This window comes from Dasypus novemcinctus, chromosome 4, assembly GCF_030445035.2.
Source record: "Dasypus novemcinctus isolate mDasNov1 chromosome 4, mDasNov1.1.hap2, whole genome shotgun sequence".
NCBI classification, from domain to species: domain Eukaryota; kingdom Metazoa; phylum Chordata; class Mammalia; order Cingulata; family Dasypodidae; genus Dasypus; species Dasypus novemcinctus.
This window is the reverse complement of record NC_080676.1, coordinates 2,586,731-2,607,118: the sequence shown is the minus strand read 5'-3', so window position 1 is coordinate 2,607,118 and position 20,388 is coordinate 2,586,731. Positions and strand designations below refer to the sequence as shown.

The following is a 20,388-nucleotide window of genomic DNA, read 5'->3' as shown; positions in this document are numbered from 1 at the left end:
TGTTTCTGCTCCCTGAGTGGGTCCTGAGCAAGTGACTTCAAATCCATCCCGAGGGCAGGGAGAGGGTTCTTTCTGTTGCCTGCACGAGGTCTGGAATTCCACTCCCCACCTCGCGTGTCCCCCATCAGTTAGGTCTGGATGAGGGTGGGTGTTTCAGGCAAGGCCGGAGGCGCCAGGGCTGGGGCTTCCCGTTTCAGAGCCTGCCAGAGCCAGCAAGGCGAACAGCAGCGAGGAGACTGTGTGAGGAGGTACACCAGGAAAGGAAGAGGAGGTGGGGCTAGCAGAAGTGCCCGGCAAGCCCCAGGCTTTGGAGACCACAGAGCCTTCTTGTCTGCCAGGCAGCACCCAGGGGGTCTTCTGGGAAAGAGGACGCTGGGGAGAAGTCCTCCTACAGCAGCCTGCAGCCTCGGCGCCGTGCAGCCAGCATGAAGGGTGGCTGAGCGTGTGTTGTCCCAAGGCCCCCGTTCTGGGCCTCAGCGGACAGCCTGGGGAACGTAAGCCATGCCTCTTGACTTTCTCCCCTTCCTTACTTCCCTGCCCTTTCCCTCCCTGTCAGTTAGGCCTTTCCTATCAACACCACCGGCCTTAGCCTTGGGAAGAAGAGGGTAAACATGAGCATGCATGTACCTTTGCCAAAGCCCCTGTTGGTTGGATGGGCCAAGAGTTCCTATCAGTTAAATAAACTACCAAATTGCATTAACACAAACCTTGTTGAAAGGAGCCACTGGTGGTGGGAATTTAATTGGGCTTCCTCCTTCTCTCAAACATACATATACTCAGCGTGAATTAATTCCTCCCAGCGCCCGTGCGGCGGCGCAGTGGACGTGAGTGGCCTGTGCGGGGTCTGGCAGGAGACCCGTGGAAATGGAGCGCAGCCCGCCCGGCCCCGGGTGCCTGCCCAGGAGAGCCGCAGCAGAGGGTGTTGCTGTGCATTGTGTGGGCAGGCGCTCCTGTTCTCTGAGCGGGAGTGTCTGGGGGCTGGCGGGTGCTGCTCTGGGGTGCCATGCTTCTTTTCGAGGCTGCCCGGGGGACGTCAGGTGATAGGTGAGGTGGATAGGCTGGGGTTGGGAGAAACTCTGTAGCCCACCCAAGCTGTGTGGTTAGATTTCAGGGGCTTTTCAAGAATCCCTGAAGGTGACTTCTTCGGCAGAGTTCTTAAAGCGTCTCACACCAGGGGAACTAGAGAGTTCCCATTGCACAGGGGTCCCTGTTGCTTGCCAGAGGAAGGTGTGGATGTGTGTCCGGGTGTGTGCAGGTGTGCTTGCAGACCCCTCTGTGCACACGCACAGGTGGAGGCTCCACGTGGGTCCTGCCCCCCAAGGTGGTTTTCCCAGACCTCCTCCCCCGGCCTGTGGTCAGAAGGGCTCACAGAAGTCCTTTAGTGCTCAGCCAGGCCCGGTCCTCGGCAAGCTGATGCCAAGTGCACTTGTAGTCTTGTTCTTAGAAAAAAATGTGTTTTGACCCGAATGTTTAAAGAATCAGAACAGTACATTTCCTGAGTGTGCCAGGATATCTGAAAGACATGGAGATGTACACATGTGTACATAATTCTATTGTAATAAACGTATTTCTTTTTCCCTTATAACTTGTTATTTTCACATAATTTTAGGATTGTAGAAAACTTGCAAGAATAGTGCAAATAATTCTCATGTGCCCTTTACCCAGATTCCCCAAATGTTAACTTTTTTAACTGCTCTCATAGAACTCATAACACTTCTGTGAGGTAGGTATTTCTGTCCCCAGTGTATTTGAAAACGGAGCCTCAAAGACGATAGTAAATAACCCAAGATCGCACAGAGAATAAGTGGCAGGGCCAGGATTAAAATCCAGGTGTGAAAAGGGCATGCGCTGACCTGGTGTGATGTAAGTATAGCTCTGTGTATTAGTTAGCCGAAGGGGTGCTGATACAAAATACCAGAAATTGGTGGTTTTTATAACAGGTATTTATTTGGGGTAGGAGCTTACAGATACCAGGCCATAAAGCATAGGTTACTTCCCTCACCAAAGTCTATTTCCACGTGTTAGAGCAAGATGGCTGCCGACGTCTGTGAGGGCTCAGGATTCCTGGCTTCCTCTGGGCTCAGCGCCTCTGTTTCCTCCACAAGGTCAGCTGTAGCCTGTGAGGCTCTCTAGTCTTTGCCTCTTTCCCTGGGGCTCCAGCTTCAGCATCAAACTCCAACATCAGACCTTCAACATTGAAAGCCCCTAACTCTGTCCTTTGCCATGCCTTTTATCTGTGAGTCTCCACTTACCGAAGGGTGGGGACTTAATGCCCTACTGGCACAAGAGGTTTACATAATACATAATTACTTAATCAGGTAAACCTATGAATCCAATATGATCGAATATACCCAGAGGAAAAGACCAGTTTACAAATATAATCCAGTGTTTCTTTTTGGAATTCATCAATAATTTCAGACTGCTACAGTCTGCTAGCAATGAATTGTTTCAGCATGTATTTGTCTTTATTTCTTCTTCACTTCTGAAATATTTTTTGTTGGGTATAGAATTATGTATCACAGTATTTTCCTTTCGGTACTTTAAAGATGTCATTCCATTTTCTTCTCTTTCCTATAGTTTCTGACAAGGCTGCAAAGATTTTCTTTTATGTTTTCTTGGGTCTGTGATCCAAGATGGTATTGTTTTTGTTAAATAGTACATTGTCTTTTAAAGAGATTTAAATAGGAAAAGTTCTGCCCATGTAGAAACCGTGCATTCCCTGTGCTCTTTATTCCTTTGTGCAGACCCACATTGCCACATTGCCCTCTTGCTTCATCTTGAAGGACTTCTTTCAACGTTTTTTTGTAGTGAGGGTCTGGTGGTGATGATTTCTGACAGCTTTTATGTGTTTAAAAAAGTCTTTATTTCACCCTCAGTTTTGAAAGACATTTTCCCCCAGATATAGAATTCTAGGTGAACAGTTTTGTTTTTCCTTTCAATACCTTTTTATTAGGAAAAAAAAAACGTCAATACCTTGCTTCATTGTCTTGTTGCTTACATTGTTTCTGAAGAGAAATCTCTCAGCCTTCTCTTTGTTCTTCTGTATGTAATGTGTCTGTTTTTCTCTGCTTACTTTTATGATTTTCTCTTTATTACTGATTTTGTGCAATTTGATTATGGTGTGCTTTGGTGTGGTTTCCTTTGTTTCCTGTGCTCAGGGTTCATTGAATTTTGTGCATCTATGGATTTATAATTTTTCTCAAATTTGAGAAATTTTCTGCCATTATTTCTTCATATATTTTTTTCTCTCACAACACCCCTCCCCAGACCTTCAAATACTCCAATTATATGTGTATTAGGTCACTTGAAATTACTCCACTGATGGCTTGTATCATCTGTTTTTGTTCTTTTTTCTTTGTGTTTTATTTTAGATAGTTTTTTATCATCACGTGTTCATGTTCACTGATCTTCTGTGATGTCTAATGTATTGTTAAGCCCATACAGTGTGGTTTTTAATCTTAGATAGTGTCATTTTCTTCTCTAGAAATTTGATTTGTATCTTTTTCATAACTTCCACATCTCTACTTAACATTTTGAATGTATGGAATGCAGTTGTAATAACTATTTTAATGTCTTTGTCTGCTGATTCCAACATCTGCGGCAGTACTGGGTTGATTGCTTTTTCTCCGCACTATGGGCCTTATTTTCTTGCTTCTTTGCATACCTGATTCTTTCTTATTGGATGCCAGACATTGTGATTTTGCCATGTTGTGTAATGGATAGTATTTGTATTCCTACAGGTATTCTTAAGATTTGTTAAATCAGCAGGGCTCAGTCTAGGGCTACATCTTACCCGCTATGGAGGCACAACCCTTCCAAGTACTCTCCCCAGTGTCCTATAAATAACGAGGCACTCTACTCTGACTGGTGGAACCAGGCACTGTCTGTGGCCCTGCGTGAGTGCCACACATGGTTTCCTCTAACCCATCTGTGTGGTTCTTTCCCAGCCTCAGGGGATTCCTCGTACGTATAGGCTGATCAGCCTCGGCTAAGCCTGGAAGGAGGCCCGTGCAGGTTCTGGAGTTCCCTCTCAGTGTGTCACCCTCCTCCTGGCACTCTGTCTCATGGATTGTAGGTGCCTTCTTTCCCCCAGACCCTCAGCTCCTTCTCCTTCATCTGGGAGTCTGCTGGGTTCCACCTGGGCTCTCCCTCCCCACTCTGTGGCCTGAAACGCTCTCAAAGCAGTAACTGAATCATGGGACACATGTCATTTGTTTCCTGTCTGTTCAGGTTCACTGTTCTAGTTTGCTAAAGTTGCTCAAAGCAGATACCATAAAATGGGTTGGCTTTTAGCAAGGAGAATTTATTTGTTTACCAGTTTATAGTTTCAAAGCTGAGAAAAAATATCCAAATCATGGCACCGTCAGGTACTGTTTTTTCCATGAAGACCAGCGGTCATTGGTTATGCTTCCTGCTTTGCTTTGACTGCCAGGGAACTCAGGCTGTCAGTGACTGGGTGAGACATTCTAAGATGTTTCTATACACAAAACTTTGCTCCAGCCCTCTCCTTTGGTTTACCTATCCTTTGCCTTACGTCTTTCAGAATTCTTAATTGCAAGCAAGGTAGAATCCACTCCCACTATCTAGCTTATTTGATCATGCAATGAAAAAAAAAAGTATTGGAGGATTGACTGGTCAGTTCGCAGAGCCTCTGGGAGGGTCAGAGCGCCAGGCCCGGAGCAGCAGCCTGAGTCGCACCAGGGTTGGTCTGGGGGCGACACAGTTCTGGGCTGGGGGCTGGTGGGAGCTAATGCTGGGAAATACGTTGGGGCGGCGTCTGTACGCAGACCCAGCGTGGATTTGAAGCTCCCCCCCCCCCAGATTTATGTCCACAGCTTCTGATGGTGTCTCCTGTGAGCACCCCCTGGGGGAAGACCGGGCCCCGAGCCTGGGCCCTGGCCCAGGGAAGGCGCCTAGATCGGGGTGATGGTTTGGGACCTCTCCAGACATAGTGGAAGTGGTCACAGGGGCTGGGAGACTAACAGTGTTGATAGCTGTCTACTATGTCCTGACATCACTTAAACAATTATATTCTTAAATCTTATTTTCATAAGTCACCAGGAATCTTTTTTGGGGGGAAAAAAGGGGGATTACCCAGGCAGTCCAATAAGCACAGGCCCTCCTTTACATGGCAGTCACAGGCCAGATGTCACAGCCTGTCCTCAACCAGACCCCCATCCCTGGTGGATCCCCACAGCCCCCCGTCAGAGCAGGTGGCCAGAGCACAGCCTCCTCCTCAGGCTCGCAGGCTGGGTGGTGCCAGGAGTGGGGAAGGGCTGCAGTAATCGCAGGTTAGCCAGGGTGAAAGGTCAGAGAGACTTTGCCCACGGCAGGAACGGAGCCGCTCTCCTGGCCCTTCCGTCCAGCTTATCTCAGGTTAGTGAAGCACCTGTGCCCTCACCTGGAAGGTAGCAATGTGGACGTGAGCCTCAACGGTCACCCTAGCCCAGCCTCATGGCAGTGATGACCTTGTGGCCTAATTACAGAACTGAGATGTGTTCCTGGGTGTGTTTCTCCACTGGTTCATTTTATCACCCCCCTTTCTTGGGATCATTTAGCGAGCAGGTCTGGGTTCACCCCTGCATGGGCCCTGCATGCCCGGAGGCCTGTCCAGGCAAGTGAGCAGCCATGGTTTGGTCAGTGGACTCAGCTCGCAGTGCAGGGCAGCTTCCTTGGCCCCGGGCCCTGTCCCCAACACAAGCCTCTGTGACATTTCCATAGGAAATATCCCCAAGCCCTGACTTAGGGACCCAGGCCCAGCTGCCTGGTTGTGCTGACCTGTGCCCTCCTGTGCCCATGGAGCCCCCCGAGGCAAACTCGTCCCAGGTTTCTGCCCCATGGGCTGTCTTCGCTGGCCCGGGGCAGCCTGGCACCTTTCCCTTGTGTCTGCAAGGGCCCGTGATTGTTCAGTGAACCGACTGCCCAGACTTCTATGCCTGCCCCTTCCTTGAGCCCACGCTGGTGCTCCCCTGGCCATAGGCAAGAGAGATTGGAGCCAGGCGTTCCAGAAGACGCCCCGCCTGGAGCCCGGAAACCTCAGGGCTCAAGGGCCCCCGCTGGCCCGAAGGTCCCCCGCTGGCCCGAGGGTTCCCCACTGGCCCGAGAGTCCCCGCTGGCCCGAAGGTCCCCCGCTGGCCCGAGGGTCCCCGCTGGCCCAAAGGTCCCCCGCTGGCCCGAGGGTCCCCCGCTGGCCCGAGGGTCCCCCACTGGCCTGAGGCTAGCCTTGAAGTCGGATAGTCTTGGGTTTGCCTCTTGGCCCCACCACTTCTTAGGAACAGGGACTGGATGCACCCTGTGGGAAATGTACCTGAACTCTTCAATCCCTACAGCAAACTCAGCTTTGGTCAGTATTGTCTCCCTTTTGCAGACGAGAGAAACTCAGACGGCCCAGTGCCCCTGAGGGTTTGCTTCCTTTTGGCCAGGGCAGAATCTCCAGGAAAAGAAGCAGGAGGTGGGCCGGGGTGTTAGTGCAGGAGGGAAACTGAGGCCGAGCCTGGTCCCCCTGTGATCTCAGCAGCCGCAGGGCTGAGCTGAAGGGGCTCTGGGGAGACGAGTGGTGTGCGGGGCCTGCCTGGAGCAGTGAACCCGCTGGAAGAGCTCTGGGCTCCCGGACGCGGGAGCACTGGGCTGCAGGGGACCTCGGCGGAACTGTGCCTCAGTTCTCTTGTCCTCATCCTGCCTACGTGGTTGAAACACGGACGTTACACTGATGAGATTCTTGAAGGCCTCCTCATCCCATCCCTTCTAGCTCTGGTTGGAACACTGACCCAGAGAGGGGCCACGATGGGTCCACGGTCACCGCCAGCCAGGGGCAGCTGTGGGGCCAGGACTGCCTGCAACCCCGGGCTGCACCTTTTCCTGCAGGCAGAGAAGGGCAACAGACGGTTGGTGGAGGGTGCGACTGCAGCCCGAGTCAGGGCCGGCACCCTGGGGTCCCCGAACTCGGGCAGAGGAGACGGGTGGGTGGAGGACGACCACGTGGGGGACGCAGCGGCAGAGCAGGAGGGCCAGGAATGGGTCTGTGGACAAAGGAGGGTCAGGGCCTTCCGGACTCCCCCTGGCCGGCCTCCGTCCACTCCCTCCGCCCTCCTTCCCCGCCCCTCCTGCATCTCCCTTCCGTCTTTCCTGCTGCCTCCGCGAGGCCCGGGCGGCTGAGCGGCCCGGCAGAGGGAATTAACGCGTTTAATTACAGTGTCCAACGAGGAGCTCGGCACATTTCTTAATTACTGCCCGGGTCTTCTGGGGGATGTTTTGAAATGGGATTTCTCCCGTTTCCTCCCTTAGCCTGCAGTGGGCCGGCGGCCCCTCTGGCCTCGGGAAGGCGCTATCGAGGCACCCAAGGCAGCCGCGTGGGGCACGCGGGGGCTGGGCGGGGGGAGTCCCCCACTGCAGGCTCGTTTGCCCCAGTAAAAACAGGGCAGAAGGAGTCAGAGGTAGCCTGGGTCTCCGCCCAGCGCCCTCCTCCCCGCAGGGCCCAGCGGCTGTGCCCCCCATGGCTGGGCCGTCCCGGGGACTCTGTGGGCACGGGGCTGCCGGGGAGCCGCGGAGCCCTTTCCTGGCTTGGCCAGGAGGGCCTGGTGACCTGGCCAGCTGCAGGGCAGGTGGAGGCCTCCCACGGGCCCTCGCAGCGCCCGAGTGGGGTCCCGTCTGGGCTCTGGAAACCCAGCCAGCAGGCTAGGTCGGCCGAGCGCGTCCCGGGAAGGGGCTCCCGGCTGGAGCCTCGGACGAGTGGCTATGCTGAGCGGGGCTGGTGCGTGCAGCTCTAGCTGTTCCCTGGGCCTGAAGGGGGGCTCCACGTCGGTGTGGGGACCGCCCTCCTAAAACCAGGCACCTAAGAGGTGGCAGCCCCCCCGGGCTGCCTGGCGATGGCAGCGCATCACACCGCGTCTTCCCTGGCCCCTGCTCTGTGCACTCCAGGGGACCAGGTGGGAGCTCACTGTGCCCCGGGAGTGCCCCGGAGCTGGCGGAGGCGTCCCTGTGCGTGCCTGGGAGGGCCTGCCGATCCGCCCGGCTTGGTTCTGCCCGGGACTGCCCGTGGGTGGTGCCCCCTCCTCTGGGTCGCGCAGACCGTCCCGTGCAGAGTCCTCATGTGTCAGGAAGTGTCCAGCTGGGGTCGTGTGCTCTGCCCCGTGGCGGCCCTTAGAGCCGCCTCTCCACTCACACCCCCAGCCTCTGCCACCCGGGCTGGCCTGGAGCCCCTGCTGGCATGGGGGAGGTGAGGGGCCCAGGGTCAGAGCCGAGCCTGCGGGCCCACTGCCCACTCGGCTTTGGCCTTTGCCTGGGGTGGTGGCTTGAAGCTGCAGGTGCCCCCCGAAAAGCACGTCCTTAAGCCCCGTCCGTCCCTGTGGGTGAGTCCACGGTGCAGAGGGCCTTTCGAGGGGCCTCCGCGGCGCGGCCATCTCCGTAGGACGGCCCTCACCCCGTTCCTGGAGGCCTGAGCAGTGTGACGTTCAGAGAGAAGAGCCACAGAAGCTGGAGCTGGAGCCAGCGAGACCTGGCGGGAGGGGCGAGGCCTTGGACACACGACCAGGCGCCTTGCCGTGCCCAGGCCAAAGGTGGCAGGCCCCCGGCCCAGAACGCCCGGCTCTGTGGCAGGAAGCATCGCGCAAAACCAGGAGCAGGTGACCCCCTCCGGGGAAGCCACGCCCAGGCGCTGTGTCTGTCCGCGCAGCCGAGGAACTACACAGCCTGGGATTGGACCCGCGTAGGCACCGCCCCGCGGCGCCAGGTGGCCCTGGGTCACTGGACAGCCACCGAGGCGGGCACGGGACCGCCAGCGCAGGCCCGCCTCAGCCTCCGCCCCTCCGCCCACCCAGGCTTGTTCTGAAAGGCCGCTCCCGCCGGCCCCTTCTCCACCAGCCGAGACCAGCCCAAAGCCGCCGCCTCCTGCCGCCCGCCGAGGGCCCCCACACGCGACCCTTCCTTGGTGGCCTTTCGGCAGGCCCTTCGAGGCGCTGTGGCCCCCGCATCGCCCCGCCCTGCACCAGCCTCGCCTGGCGTGGACGCCGTGTGGTGACTCGAGCTCACCGCCGGGCGCGGGCTGCTGCGGGGAGAGGCGTGTCTGTTTTCAGGCTGTGACTCCTGAGCCCAGCAAGGGCCCCGGTGTTTGCTGAGTGCGCGACGAGGCCTCATCGAGCTCTGCGGCTACTTGGAGGCCACCAGAATGCGCAGAGGTCTGTTTTCCTGGGACCTGCGCTGAGATGGAGCCTGGGCCCCGGAGAGGCCGGTGGAGGGAGCAGCCCCCGTGACGAGGCCCAGAAGGCCTTAGCTTACAGAGGGTGCGGCGCTCGGCCCATCCCGCAGAGGTGGCATTTCTAGGGTGCTTGGGGCCGAGCACCTCTGGACAGCCCCTGGGTGGGCAAGGCGCCAGGGCCGTCAGCTCACGCTCAGGGGAGAGAATAAGTGTTTCACGGTGATGCCAATAATAAAAAAAATTAGCCTAGGTCCTTGGCTTGTGAGATCGAATCCCCCCTCCCCAAATACAGGGCAGGTATTTGTATTTGGGTCTGACAATTTTAAAGAAGGTTTTTGTGGGAGACCTGAGTTCAGGTGATTGCTTGACGTTTGTCCCTCTTCAGTTTGCTCGGGGAACGGCGTAGCCGTCTGCCGGTCGCAAAGCCAAGTGATTGGGAAGGGTCCGGGGCTCTCTGCCAACGGACCAGGCGCTGAAGTCCTCTTAGCCGCCCTCACCTCCCTTTCTCCCGTTCCCACTCCTCTGAGATCCCGTCATCTCTCACGGGATTCCTGCCCCCAGTTTGGCCCGTCACAGATCCTTCTCCCCACAGTGTGGAAGTTTTCTCTCTCTCAAGCGTGGCTCTGTTTTGAGTCACCTAGTGCTGCAGAACTAACCAGACCCCAAAACTTGGGTGACTCCAAACGACGAGACTGTGTACTCTGCTCACGAATCTGTTGCCTGAGCAGAGCTTGGCAGGGACAATTAGACTCTTCCCCTTGGCCTTGGTGGGGTGAGTCTCCTGAGACTCAGCCACTCCCACATCTGGGGTTGATGCATGCAGCGGGTGGCCTTGGTTTCTCTCCATGGCTCTCCCCCACCCCGTAGCTGCCTGGGGCTTCCTCGCCGCGTGGTAGCTGGGCGAGGGGCTGGCTTCCAGAGGGCAGAGGGCGCGTGTGCACCAGGGGAAGCCGTGCCCCTCGGGAGTTGGCAGTGCCATCTCTGCCAGTCACAGGCCCGCCCAGACTCCCCCCTTGACGGCGTGTGGGTATTACCCGGCACTGAGGGCTTGCGGCATGGGGCGAGTGTGGGTGGCGCCGTCTTGGAGCGACGCGCTGCTACCCCAGTTCACGCCCCTCTCCTTAAAGCCCTCGGCTGCTCCTGCTGCCCTGGGAGAGAACCCACCCCCGTGATGGGTCTCTCCTTGCCGGCCGCCGCCCTCCCTCCCCACACCCGCACCCGCCTCTTTCTAGCTCTGCTTCCGTTGCTGGCCCCAGAGGCGGGATTCGGGCTCCACTCAACCCGGTGGCCAGAAGGGGCTCTCTTGAACGGCCTTCAGCACTCAGCCCTCTCCTCACACCCCTTGTCACGCTGCGTGGCCTCCGTGCACGTCCCCATCACCCCGAGACCTCCGCCTGCCCCGTGGTCAGCTGGCTGGCGGCCTCCTGAGCTCGGGGGCTGTCTCCCTGCCTCAGGGTGTTTGCTCTCAGGTTCGTGCCCCTGCCTGGCGGCCTGCTCTCCGCCCCGCCCTGCCCTTCCCCAGCCCCCTGCAGCCTTTCCCGCCTGCCCAGCCCCTGGACCCCCGTCTTCTGTGATCTCCTGCCCTGCTTTTGGCCAGATCTTACACAAACCTGCAGGATAGCATGGTTTAGGAGCGGGCTTTGGCCTCAGGTCTGGGTTCTCACCCCAGCCCACCACTTGTGAGCTCTGTGACCGTAGGGAGAGCTCGCTCACTGGCTCACGATGAGGATTAAATGAGGAAACCCAAGTAGAGTCCCGTATGCCTCGCCTGGCCCAGACCAGAGCCCAGTGAGGACGCTCCCTTCCTCCTTTCTGGAGGGCCGGTCTCCGGGTAAGTGCTCGGTGATGGATTTCATCAGCCTCGCTTGGATGGGAGGGGAGCAGCGCATCTCCCTGCTCAGTCATGTGGGACTAAACTACCAGAAGATTACGAGAATATTGCTGAGCCACGAGCAGAGAGGGGGGAAAAAGCTCAGTCCTGATTTGCCTGCTTATTTTTAATAAAACCCTGCTGGTGGAGCTGAATCTGTGCCCACGGACGCGCTCCGCTTTGCTGCAGTGGTGTCCGCGAGCTGGTGTGAGAAGGGATGTGGGACAGTGTGACCTTGAGAACAAAGCTGCGCGGAGGGCCCAGCCCTGCCAGGCTGCGGTGGGTGCTGGAGAGCAGGGGGCATCGTGCGGGGGCTCCTGCCCCGCCAGCCCCGGCCGCGCTGGCCGAGTGCCGCTGCCTTGGCCACGGTGGAATGGCAGTGCCCGGGAGGGTGACAGCTCCAGCTGCCTTCCTGCCCTTGGTGGCCAGACCGGGGGAGGGGGCAGGTCCGCCTCCAGGTTCTAGCACCTTCCACCGAGGGTAGCTGTTGAGGGCGGGGTGTGCGGTGAGGCGAGGATTTCTGACCTTTAGAGGGGAGAGGAGCTCCGCTCGGGGCAGCCCCTTCACTTGCCCAGCCCCCTTGAGTAGAGGCTGGGTGGGGGGCGGGGGGCCCTTTCTAACAAACTCTGCCTTGGGGTCCTGGGCCACAGCCCAGGCGCAAAACCCGAGGATTCCCTTCCCCCCGGTTCTCGCTCTGCGCTCAGCCTGGGGGCCCACCCCCAGCTCGGCCAAGCGGCAGCCCCGGGCCCTGCCGTCCACGCTTGCTCACGGGGCTGGAGACAGTGCGCTGCCCAGGTGGACTGCGCGAAGGGGCCGGCGAGGGTGAGGGGTGTGTGCCGGGCCCGTCAGGAGCCGTTCCCAAACGGGGCTAGGAAGTGTGGAGGGGGCTGGAGCAGTGCCCCCGAGGGCAGAGGTGGAGGCACCCGCAGGCATTTGGACTCCAGTCTGCGAAGCGGAGGGTGGCCGGTGCCATGGGCGGGGTGTGGATGGGAGGGCCTCAGGGCCCTCAGGCGCAGCATGGGGAGGGACCAGGAGCCCCCTCCAGGCGGGAGGCCTCGGGCGCAGCGCGGGGAGGGACCGGGAGCCCCCTCCAGGCGGGAGGCCAGGCTGGCAAGTCCGACGGGTCTCGGTCACATCATCCTGGCAGCTGTGGAAAGAGCCCGGTGGCCTGGGGGACTTCTGGGGGACACGCAGGTCTTCTGCTCCAAGAAAGGTGAAAACCGGGTGAAGGAATGGTAGGAAAGCCAGAAGGCGCCCGTCGTCCGCTCCGGGCATCGCTCGGCACAGGGCATGCATGTGCAAACCTGAGCCCTTCGCATTCCGAGCCCCCCCTCGTCCCCCAGAGGGCACCTCCAGGGAGCCTAGTTCCCAGTCTGGGATCTCCCCGCTTGGGTCGGGCACCTCCCGCACAGGGGAGACCCGCCGTCCAGCTGGTTGCAGGAGACGAAGCTGCGTCGGCTCGCAGGGGCCGTGCCCCGGGGCTCAGCAGTGTCCCGGTGCTGGCAGCAGTGGCCTGGCGGGACCCTGAAGCTGCGTCGGCTCGCAGTGGCCACTGCCGCGGTGCTGGCAGCAGTGGCCTGGCGGGACCCTGAAGCCCAGGGGGAGCCGCCGTCCCACGGAGGGCTGGGGACGGGAGCGCAGGTCCTGGTGAGGAGCCTGTGCCGGCCCTGCTCGGCTCTGGGGCGCTGGGCAAACAGTGCAAAGTGGAGGTGACGCTGCGCCAGTGTCAGGGTCGGGGACTGGAAGGAGTGGTGCTGCGGGGCGCGGGCCGGCCGCTGCAAGCACAGGCTTGCTCCCGCCGCAGTGGCGGGCACGTTTCCTCTCGTGGCTGCTGGCCTGTGAACCCTGCGCGGCACGGCCCTCACCTGAGCCTGGAACATGCTCCACAAGGCTGGGTGCGTGTGGGCCCCGGGGGGGGTGGTTTGTGGGGGTGCTCAGTAAGCACCCCGGTGCCCCCGATTGGCTCCTTCCCTCTGCTTCGTCCTGCAGGCCACTCAGCCAAGGGCAGAGGCTGGCGTCCCAGGAAGGGGCAGCGGCCATGAGCCCCGGCGAGGGCTCCTAAGCTCAGCTACGCCCTGAGTCCCTGCTCCCTCAGGGGCCTTTTAGGGTTCCGCAGCCTTCCCCTCCGGTCTCCGCGGCCCCAGGGAAGAACCTGTTGGGAGAAGAGACTCGCGTCTTCCCCCATTCTGCCCTGAGGCGCCCTTCCCTGAGGCGTAGGACGGGGGGCCGCCCCAGGCAGCGCCCTCTGCTTCCGCCGCCTCTCGGGGTTCCACCGGCCTCTGGCAGCTCGGGATTCTGCCTGTCTCCTCCTCGGCGGTCGCCCGTTTCCACTTTGGTGCTCAGCGCTTGCCTGCCAGGCCTCCAGCGCGCCCACTTCTCATCTTCCTGTGGAAGGTGCGCGGGGAGCGTTCAGGCCACCTGGAAGCAGCTGCAGCTTTCATTTCTATCAGAAGCTCACAGGGCAGTTTCCGGGTAAAATTAGAAGCATCTCGGGCGCATTACGGTGCACCCCAGAGATTTGCTTCAGGAAATTGCTCTCGCTTCTGATATTCTGGAAACTGCCTCTGTGTCTCAGGTGTGATACTGTTCAGTTCCTCCACCTCTCAGCATCGTCGGTGTGCCCAGCCCTTCATCGTATTTCGTTCTTACTGCAGCTCTCTGGAGTCTTTGGTATTGTTAGTCCCATTTAAGGATGAGCTGAGGTCCAGGGAGGCCGTGGCCACTTCCAGGGACACGGTGCTCAGCTAGGACCGGCCCAGGCACCCCCACTGAACTCCCCTGGAACGCGGACAGCCTGCCCGCGGGGCCTTCTGCAGGGAAGGCACCCCCTCCCTTGCTAGATGCTGGTGCTGTGAGACGCCGGCGCTGAGCTGTTGCCTGGTGAGCTGCTGAGGCCTCGAGACTGCGAAGGAACCTTCCCAGAGGCCCCGTCAGGTCCCCGGGCCGGGACCAGGCTTCCGCGGCCAAGCGGGCAGGGGCGGGGCGGGCAGCACTAGGGGCCGCTGGCCCATGGCTCTCCTGCGCCCCTGCTGGGGTCCCCTGTCCCCTGCAGCCCGGGCCGGGCGGGGGGTCTGTCCCACCGGATGGTCGGGCCTCTCGGGGCGTGGTGGGGCCACGGTGGGACCGTGTAAAGAAGCCCCTGTGTGTGGCCCCCAGCTAGCAGATGTGCTTCTCCTGCGCTTCCAGGCGTTTCTGCCCCTGTCGGGCCCCGGGGGGCCAGCGTGGGGCGGCCGGGGGGGTCAGAAGCCAATCCCTGGAGGTGGGGAATCAGCAGCGTTGGTGGGGTTCCTGGGAGATGCCCTGGTTTCTCCTCGACGTCCCAGCGGTTTCAGCCGGGGGTGCCCCGGCCCGCCGAGGGCATCTACAAATCCCTGGAGCGTTCCGGGTTGTCGGAGTGGCTGAGCACCGTCCTGATGTGAGGGCGGCCGGGCCGGAGACGGGCGGCGGCCTGAGGGGGACTGCTGGTGGGAGGCACTGGGGAAGGCCACGCGCCCGTGTCCCTTGGTCCCTGGGAGAGCCGCCGTCCTCTGCCCCCAGGGCTGGAGAAGTGCAGGCTTCCGTGTTGCTAGCGCAGGGACCATGTGTCCCGGCGAGCACAGCCCACGGGACAGGGCGCCTTCCCCCGCAGCTCCTGTGGTGACGTCTGCCTCAGCTCGGTCCTAGGGCCAGGGAAGGCCTGGATGTGGGTGGTGAGGCTTCACGGGCAGTGGCGCGTCCCCCCACTGTGCTCCGCTGGCTCTGCCGAAAGCCCGGCGGTGCCCTGGGCAGCGGGCGCCGGCAGCGATCCCCGCAGCCCTCCTGGCGCGGAGGCCGGCCCCTCCCAGGCCACCCCGGATGCCCTCGGTTTCTGCGACGCCTCCTCCGCTCTGAGCGTGATTCCTCTTGCTTGTCCTCTGGTGCCGCTGAACGCGGCGCGCTGGGGACAGCCTCGCAGTGGTGGCCGTGGCTGACCGCTCCCTCCTTGTTGTTTTGCAGTTGGGAAGACGTCTCTGATCACGCGGTTCATGTACGACAGCTTCGACAACACGTACCAGGTGAGGCCCTGGGTGCCCGCCCTCCACCCACCCCACCCCCAACCTCCCTCCCGGGGTCCTTCTTGCTGGGACGGGAGCAGGACTGTCAGGGTGACATGGGGGGCCCTTTCCCATCTGTGTACTGACCCCTGCCCCGTAAATCTCCCGAGCCCTCCTCAAAGTCCAAACTTTAATTAAAACAAAGATTTTTCCGGAGGGAGAGGCTCACAATACCAGCGAGGGTGCGTTTCAGTCTGTGTGCCCCTGCAGCTCGCAGGCAGCTGAGTCCCCGCAGTGCCCGGTCACCGAGGCGCGCCGCCGCGGGGAGGAGCAGGGGCTAGGCGCAGAACGAGAGGCGCGGCGCGGGAGGAGGACTTGCCCCGCTGGGGGCCGCGCGTGCCGGGTTGCCTGGGCCCCTGCTTCCGCGGGCGGGCTGCAGGCTGGCTCCCTGCTGCGTGTGGGCAGGAGGCTGGGCGCGGTGGCTCTGTGGCTCTCCAGGGGTGGGCTGGGCTCAACGCAAGCCCCGACGGCCCTCCAGGTGGCGAAGGCCGAGCGCCAGGGGCCCGTTCGCATTTCACTTTCCAGACCCTGCTGTGATGGGGAGGGGTGTGCGGGTGAAACCAGTTTGCCCTGCAACTATAGAGCTTACTCCTGTAGCTTTTACCAGAAAAGATCCCGTTTTCTTCATTGAGATAGAGACAAATGATGCATTTTTAAAAGTAAGATACTGGTCCCGAGACGTATTAGAAAGAAGCAGGGAAGTTCAGTGTTGGGGTAGATTTAGGGAACGCTGGGTGAGCAGAAGTGAACCGACTTCTCTCCTGCCGACCTCGCAGGCCTCTACCACGTCCAGGGAGGGCTTTGACCTCCTGAAAGCGGGACGTGGTGTGCAGGTTCCCCAGCTCTGTTAGCTCACGGAACCCTTTTGTCACCACGTCCTCACAGGACGTGTATGTACAGAGCACCCGGGGACTGCTGTGCTAGCTGTCCCTCCCCTCCCTGAACTCGGGGCGTCGCGGGCGGGGAGCACCGCTCACTGCGGGTCCCGGCCCCTGTCTGCCTTCCTCTGGATCATTGTCCTTGCCTCAGATATAACCCCCTAAATACAGCTCTTTCCCTGCTGGGGTCTGAAGGTCTAGAGCACGGCTGCCCTCGGCGAGAACCGACTGCAAGGCGAGCCTCGAGGCTGTGGGCAGGGTCCCCCGCGCGGCGGGTCCTCTCGGCCAGGGCCCTGAGTGCAGGGGGCCGCCAGAAGCCTCTCCCCCCGCCCAGGGGTTCTCGTCCCTTTGCATGGTGACGGTTCCAAGTCTGACGCGGTGTTCGTCCACGTGTGTGCGCGCGAAGCACCTCGCGTGGGTTATTTTGATTTTGGTTGGTAGATCACGTAGAGCGTGCTCCTGTCCATTGACCGCCGTGCGACCCTCGGCTGCTCGGGGGTCTCAGCAGAGGGGACGCAGAGGGGCCTCGGGGCCTGGCAGCAGCCCTGCTGCACTTCAGCCCCTCCCCACGCCCCCTCCCACACCCCACCTCCAGCGTCGTTTCCCGCGGGCTACCGCGGCCCCGCGGTGACCCTGGCTCCTCCGCTGGAATACTCGCCTTCTCTTTTCTGCTGTGAAAATTCTTCTCAGTCGTCAAGGCTCAGAGCAAAAAAAAAGGCTCAGGGCCCTGCGAGGTGCCCCTGTGCCCCCGTCCCCTCTCCGTGACCTGCTCTCCGCTTTGCACATTGTTCTGGGGCCTGGTTCAGCACCCCCAGCTCTGCGGCCCCTCCTTACCGGGCTAAGTGCTCGGCTGAGGCCCGCACCCTCCGGTCTGCGGCTGCTTTCCTGGACCAGCCGCCGCCGGTGTCCCCAGGGTCTGTTGGAACACAAGTGACTTGGAGAAGCAGCAGTCTGACTGTGAGGCCCAGAGGCCCGTTGCCTGATGAGAAATCCTGGGAAAGATCCCGAGAGAAGCAGCTGCCCCCACCGTTGGCTTTTCTGGCGTTTTTTTTTTCTCTGTAGCAGGTGGATTTCCTTTCCCAATACCCTTTACAATATAATTAGTCTGGGAGGCTGGAGCTCCAATTCTGTGCACACATAGCCTCGTTTTAATGAATTCTCCAGGGACCTAGAGGGGCGTGTGTTATCCTGTTTTTCTTAACATGGTGAAGGAGAGCTCTGGGAGGTAGGCAAGCTCCCCGAGGACCCTGGAGGGTGAACTTAGCCCCCCGCCTGACTCACAAGCTGCCACCCCCCAGACTGCCTGCCGTGCATGGTAGGGACGCTGCGCCCGGCAGGGCTTGCCGTGCCTGGATGAGGGGAGGCGCCCTAATGGTTCCAGGACCCCCCATCCTGTCTGCACCCCGCCGTCTCCCCCCCCCCCGCCGTCCTGCCTCCTCCGCGGCCGCCACTCCCTCGCTGGGATAGAGGCCTTTGGAGAGGCAGCAGGGGAAGCGGCTTGGCCCCAGAACCCAGGCCTGCCCTCGGGGCTCGCCCCCAGGGTGCGCTCGTCCCTGGCAGGGCCTTCCTCGGCAGTGCTCGAGACCCCAGGGGCAGGCCCTGATGAGAGGCCACCTGCTGTCTCGCAGTCCACGCACGTGCACTCCGCGTTTTCCCACATGCCCTCTCTAGCTCTCACCACCCGGCCTCTCGCCTCACCTGAATCGACTCGCTTGAATCAAGACTCACGAACAACCAAATGAGACGCGTGTGTGCCGTGAGTCTCTTACATAAAAACCCACTAAGAAATTATTTTTAAAAATCTAGTATAGGGGGAAAAATGGGTACCTGCCTTGTGATACAGACCCTTGACCCTCTCTGCGGCCTGCCCGCACCGGCCACAGGAAGTACCCTGCAGGCCGTGTCCTTGGGCTCCCTGCTGGAACCCGGAATAAAGTCTGTGGGGAGATTCTAGGCTGTTGCAGGTGGCTGCTGGGGGTGGGAGGGGGAGGATTTGGAAGCAGGGCTCTTCTGGGGTTTTGTCCTGGGTGCAATCAGCAAGGAGATTCACAGGGCCTATCCAGAGGTGGGGCTCAGGTATTATCATCTTAAAAGTCCCAGAAAAGGAAAACAAAAAAAAAAGAAAAAAAAAATCTCTGAGATGATTAGGATGAACTTGTAGCCAAGGCTAAGAACCCACTGATTTACCCCCGAACCTCACACCATGGTGTGTTAAGAAGCCTCTGACCAGGCAAAGATACCTGCTACCGGCACTTCTATTCAAGATTGTTTAGGAGGTGTGGTCAGAGCAATAAAGCAAGAAAAAAAAATTAAAGGGGTAAGGAAATAAAACTGTCCTTATTTGTGGATAACACAATGACATGAAAGGAAAACCCTTTGTAATGGACAAATATGCCCGTTACAAATGAATGTGGTAGGGTGCTGGATTTAAATAAGAGGATTAGCATAAACCGATTATTTCTATATAATATAATATATAATATATATATTACTCCTAATTCTGTCCAGTAAAATTATCTGAAGGCCAAAAAAAAAAAAAAGCCCCTGACCGAATGGGCTGCCCTGAGAGCCCGCCCCCAGCCGGAGCTTGCTCAGCTGCTCTTACAGGACGTGCTCGCGGTAGGGAAGGAGCATTCCAGAGGGCTGGGAGGCTTGGCCTGCGCTGGGACCCTCCCGGACGTAACGGGGTCTCCACTGTGCCCTCCCAGACTGGACAGTGGCCCCTGTGGCCAGTCCTCACTGCTCTGCCCTGAGGCTTGCCCCCCTCGCCTCCTGGTCTGCCTCCCCTGGGAGCACCCTGTAGGCTCATGGGATCCCGGCACCTCCCAGGCTGACCCCTCAGGGGCCGGGACCTCAGCACCCTCTCCGGCTTGGCCACGCCTCACCCTGGCTCCCCAGCGTCGCCCTCCTCCAGGCCCCTGCTGGCCGTGCCTCTTGCCCGTGAGGCCATGTCTCCCCAGGAGCGTTTCTCAGCAGCATGCTGTTTTTCGCTCATCAGGGTTTCTCAGAATGCCTCGATGTCTCTTTGTGTACACATGTGCATTGACGTAGTAAAGATAGATCTATAAACATGAATGCTGGCCGGCCATCAGGTCTGTGGAACTGCCCACCCCGCCGCTCAGCAGCCCCCCGCCATGCAGCCCCCTGCCCCCGCCCCCTGGTGCAGACTTTCTTCCATGAGAGGTGACGCGGGGCTGGGCCACACTGCCCACATGTCCCAGGTGCCCGGGGAGCGCTCGTGTGTTTGTGCAGGGACCGCAGCGTGTGGGGAGCTGTGCTTCGTCCCGCGTGCTGTTTGATGGTCCGAGGTCTGTCTGGGCAGCAGGTTCTGCTAATGCCTGTCCAGCCACACTTGGCAGGGGGTCCAGGACAGTGCCAGGCTTCAGTGCAGGGCCTTAAGGAGCCCAGTCCCTGGCCCGAGGTGCCCCCTCTACCTTCGCAGGTGTGCGGGCAGTGGGGCTTGGTGAGGAGTGGCACCTGCGTGGACTCCGAATGTCCTCGGGCCCCTCCCTGCACTCACGCACTCTAGACCCTGGTCCCCGTCGGTGCTGGGGCCAGGGCGCAGGGCAAAGGCGGGGAACAGCCTGGAGGGGTCGGGGTCTGAAGCTGGGGCTACTGGGCAGCTCTTTGGGGTGTGCGCCTTGGAGGAGATGAGTGGAAGCATGGGCCCTGCCTTCACAGAGCCCCAGCAGCAGGACAGAAGGCAGGAGAGAGATGGCCCCTCCGAGCGGCTGGCGGAGGTGGCTGTGCTTGGCCTTGAAGGAGGGGGTGCAACCAGACAGCGGGGTGCAGGGTCAGTGAGCGGGGCCCGAGGGCCATGCTCTGGGGGCTGGAACACAGAGAGCTCATTCAGGATGGCCGGGAGGGCTGGAGAAGCCGCGCTGTGTGCTGGGGCCAGGTGGGCACACGTGCACCTCGTCCCCAGGGCGCAGGGAGCCCCTGCACCCTGGGAGCTGGCGGCCGGGCCCACACGGCCACCTGCCCGGGCGTGCTGTGCCCGTGCTCTGCCCTGCAGGACGGCCGTCCTCGGGGCTCAGGCAGGCCCGCGGGGGCCTGGAGGCTGGGTGGGGGCGCGGGGAGCAGGGTGCCTGGCGCGGCGGCATGCGGGCATTGTAACAGATGCCGCTGCTGTGAAAGTGCCTGAGGGTTCATCGTCCCGTTTTATGCATTGAATGCATAACGCACGGGAGAAGCAGTGGGAGAACCGGGGGCTGATGGTCCCTTCAGCGCGTGGTGCACCAGACAGAGGGAGCAGCAGGCCTGCTGGCGGGCAGGAGGGCTTCCTGGAGGAGGCGGGGGGGGGGGGGGCTGGGTTGCACGCTGAGAAGTACTCACGGAGGTCCAGGGTGTAGTGATTCAGAGTGTGTGTGTGTG

General features: G+C 60.1%; 1 protein-coding gene across 1 annotated transcript in view; it reads left to right on the top strand.

Annotated features, from left to right (window-relative positions):
* RAB6B (RAB6B, member RAS oncogene family) overlaps positions 1-20,388 on the top strand; it is a 70,883-nt gene that overhangs the window by 20,807 nt on the left and 29,688 nt on the right. The window contains exon 2 of the mRNA XM_058294979.2: positions 15,039-15,097. Within this exon, the coding sequence (XP_058150962.1) occupies positions 15,039-15,097 (59 nt within the window). The remainder of the gene's footprint in view (positions 1-15,038; positions 15,098-20,388) is intronic.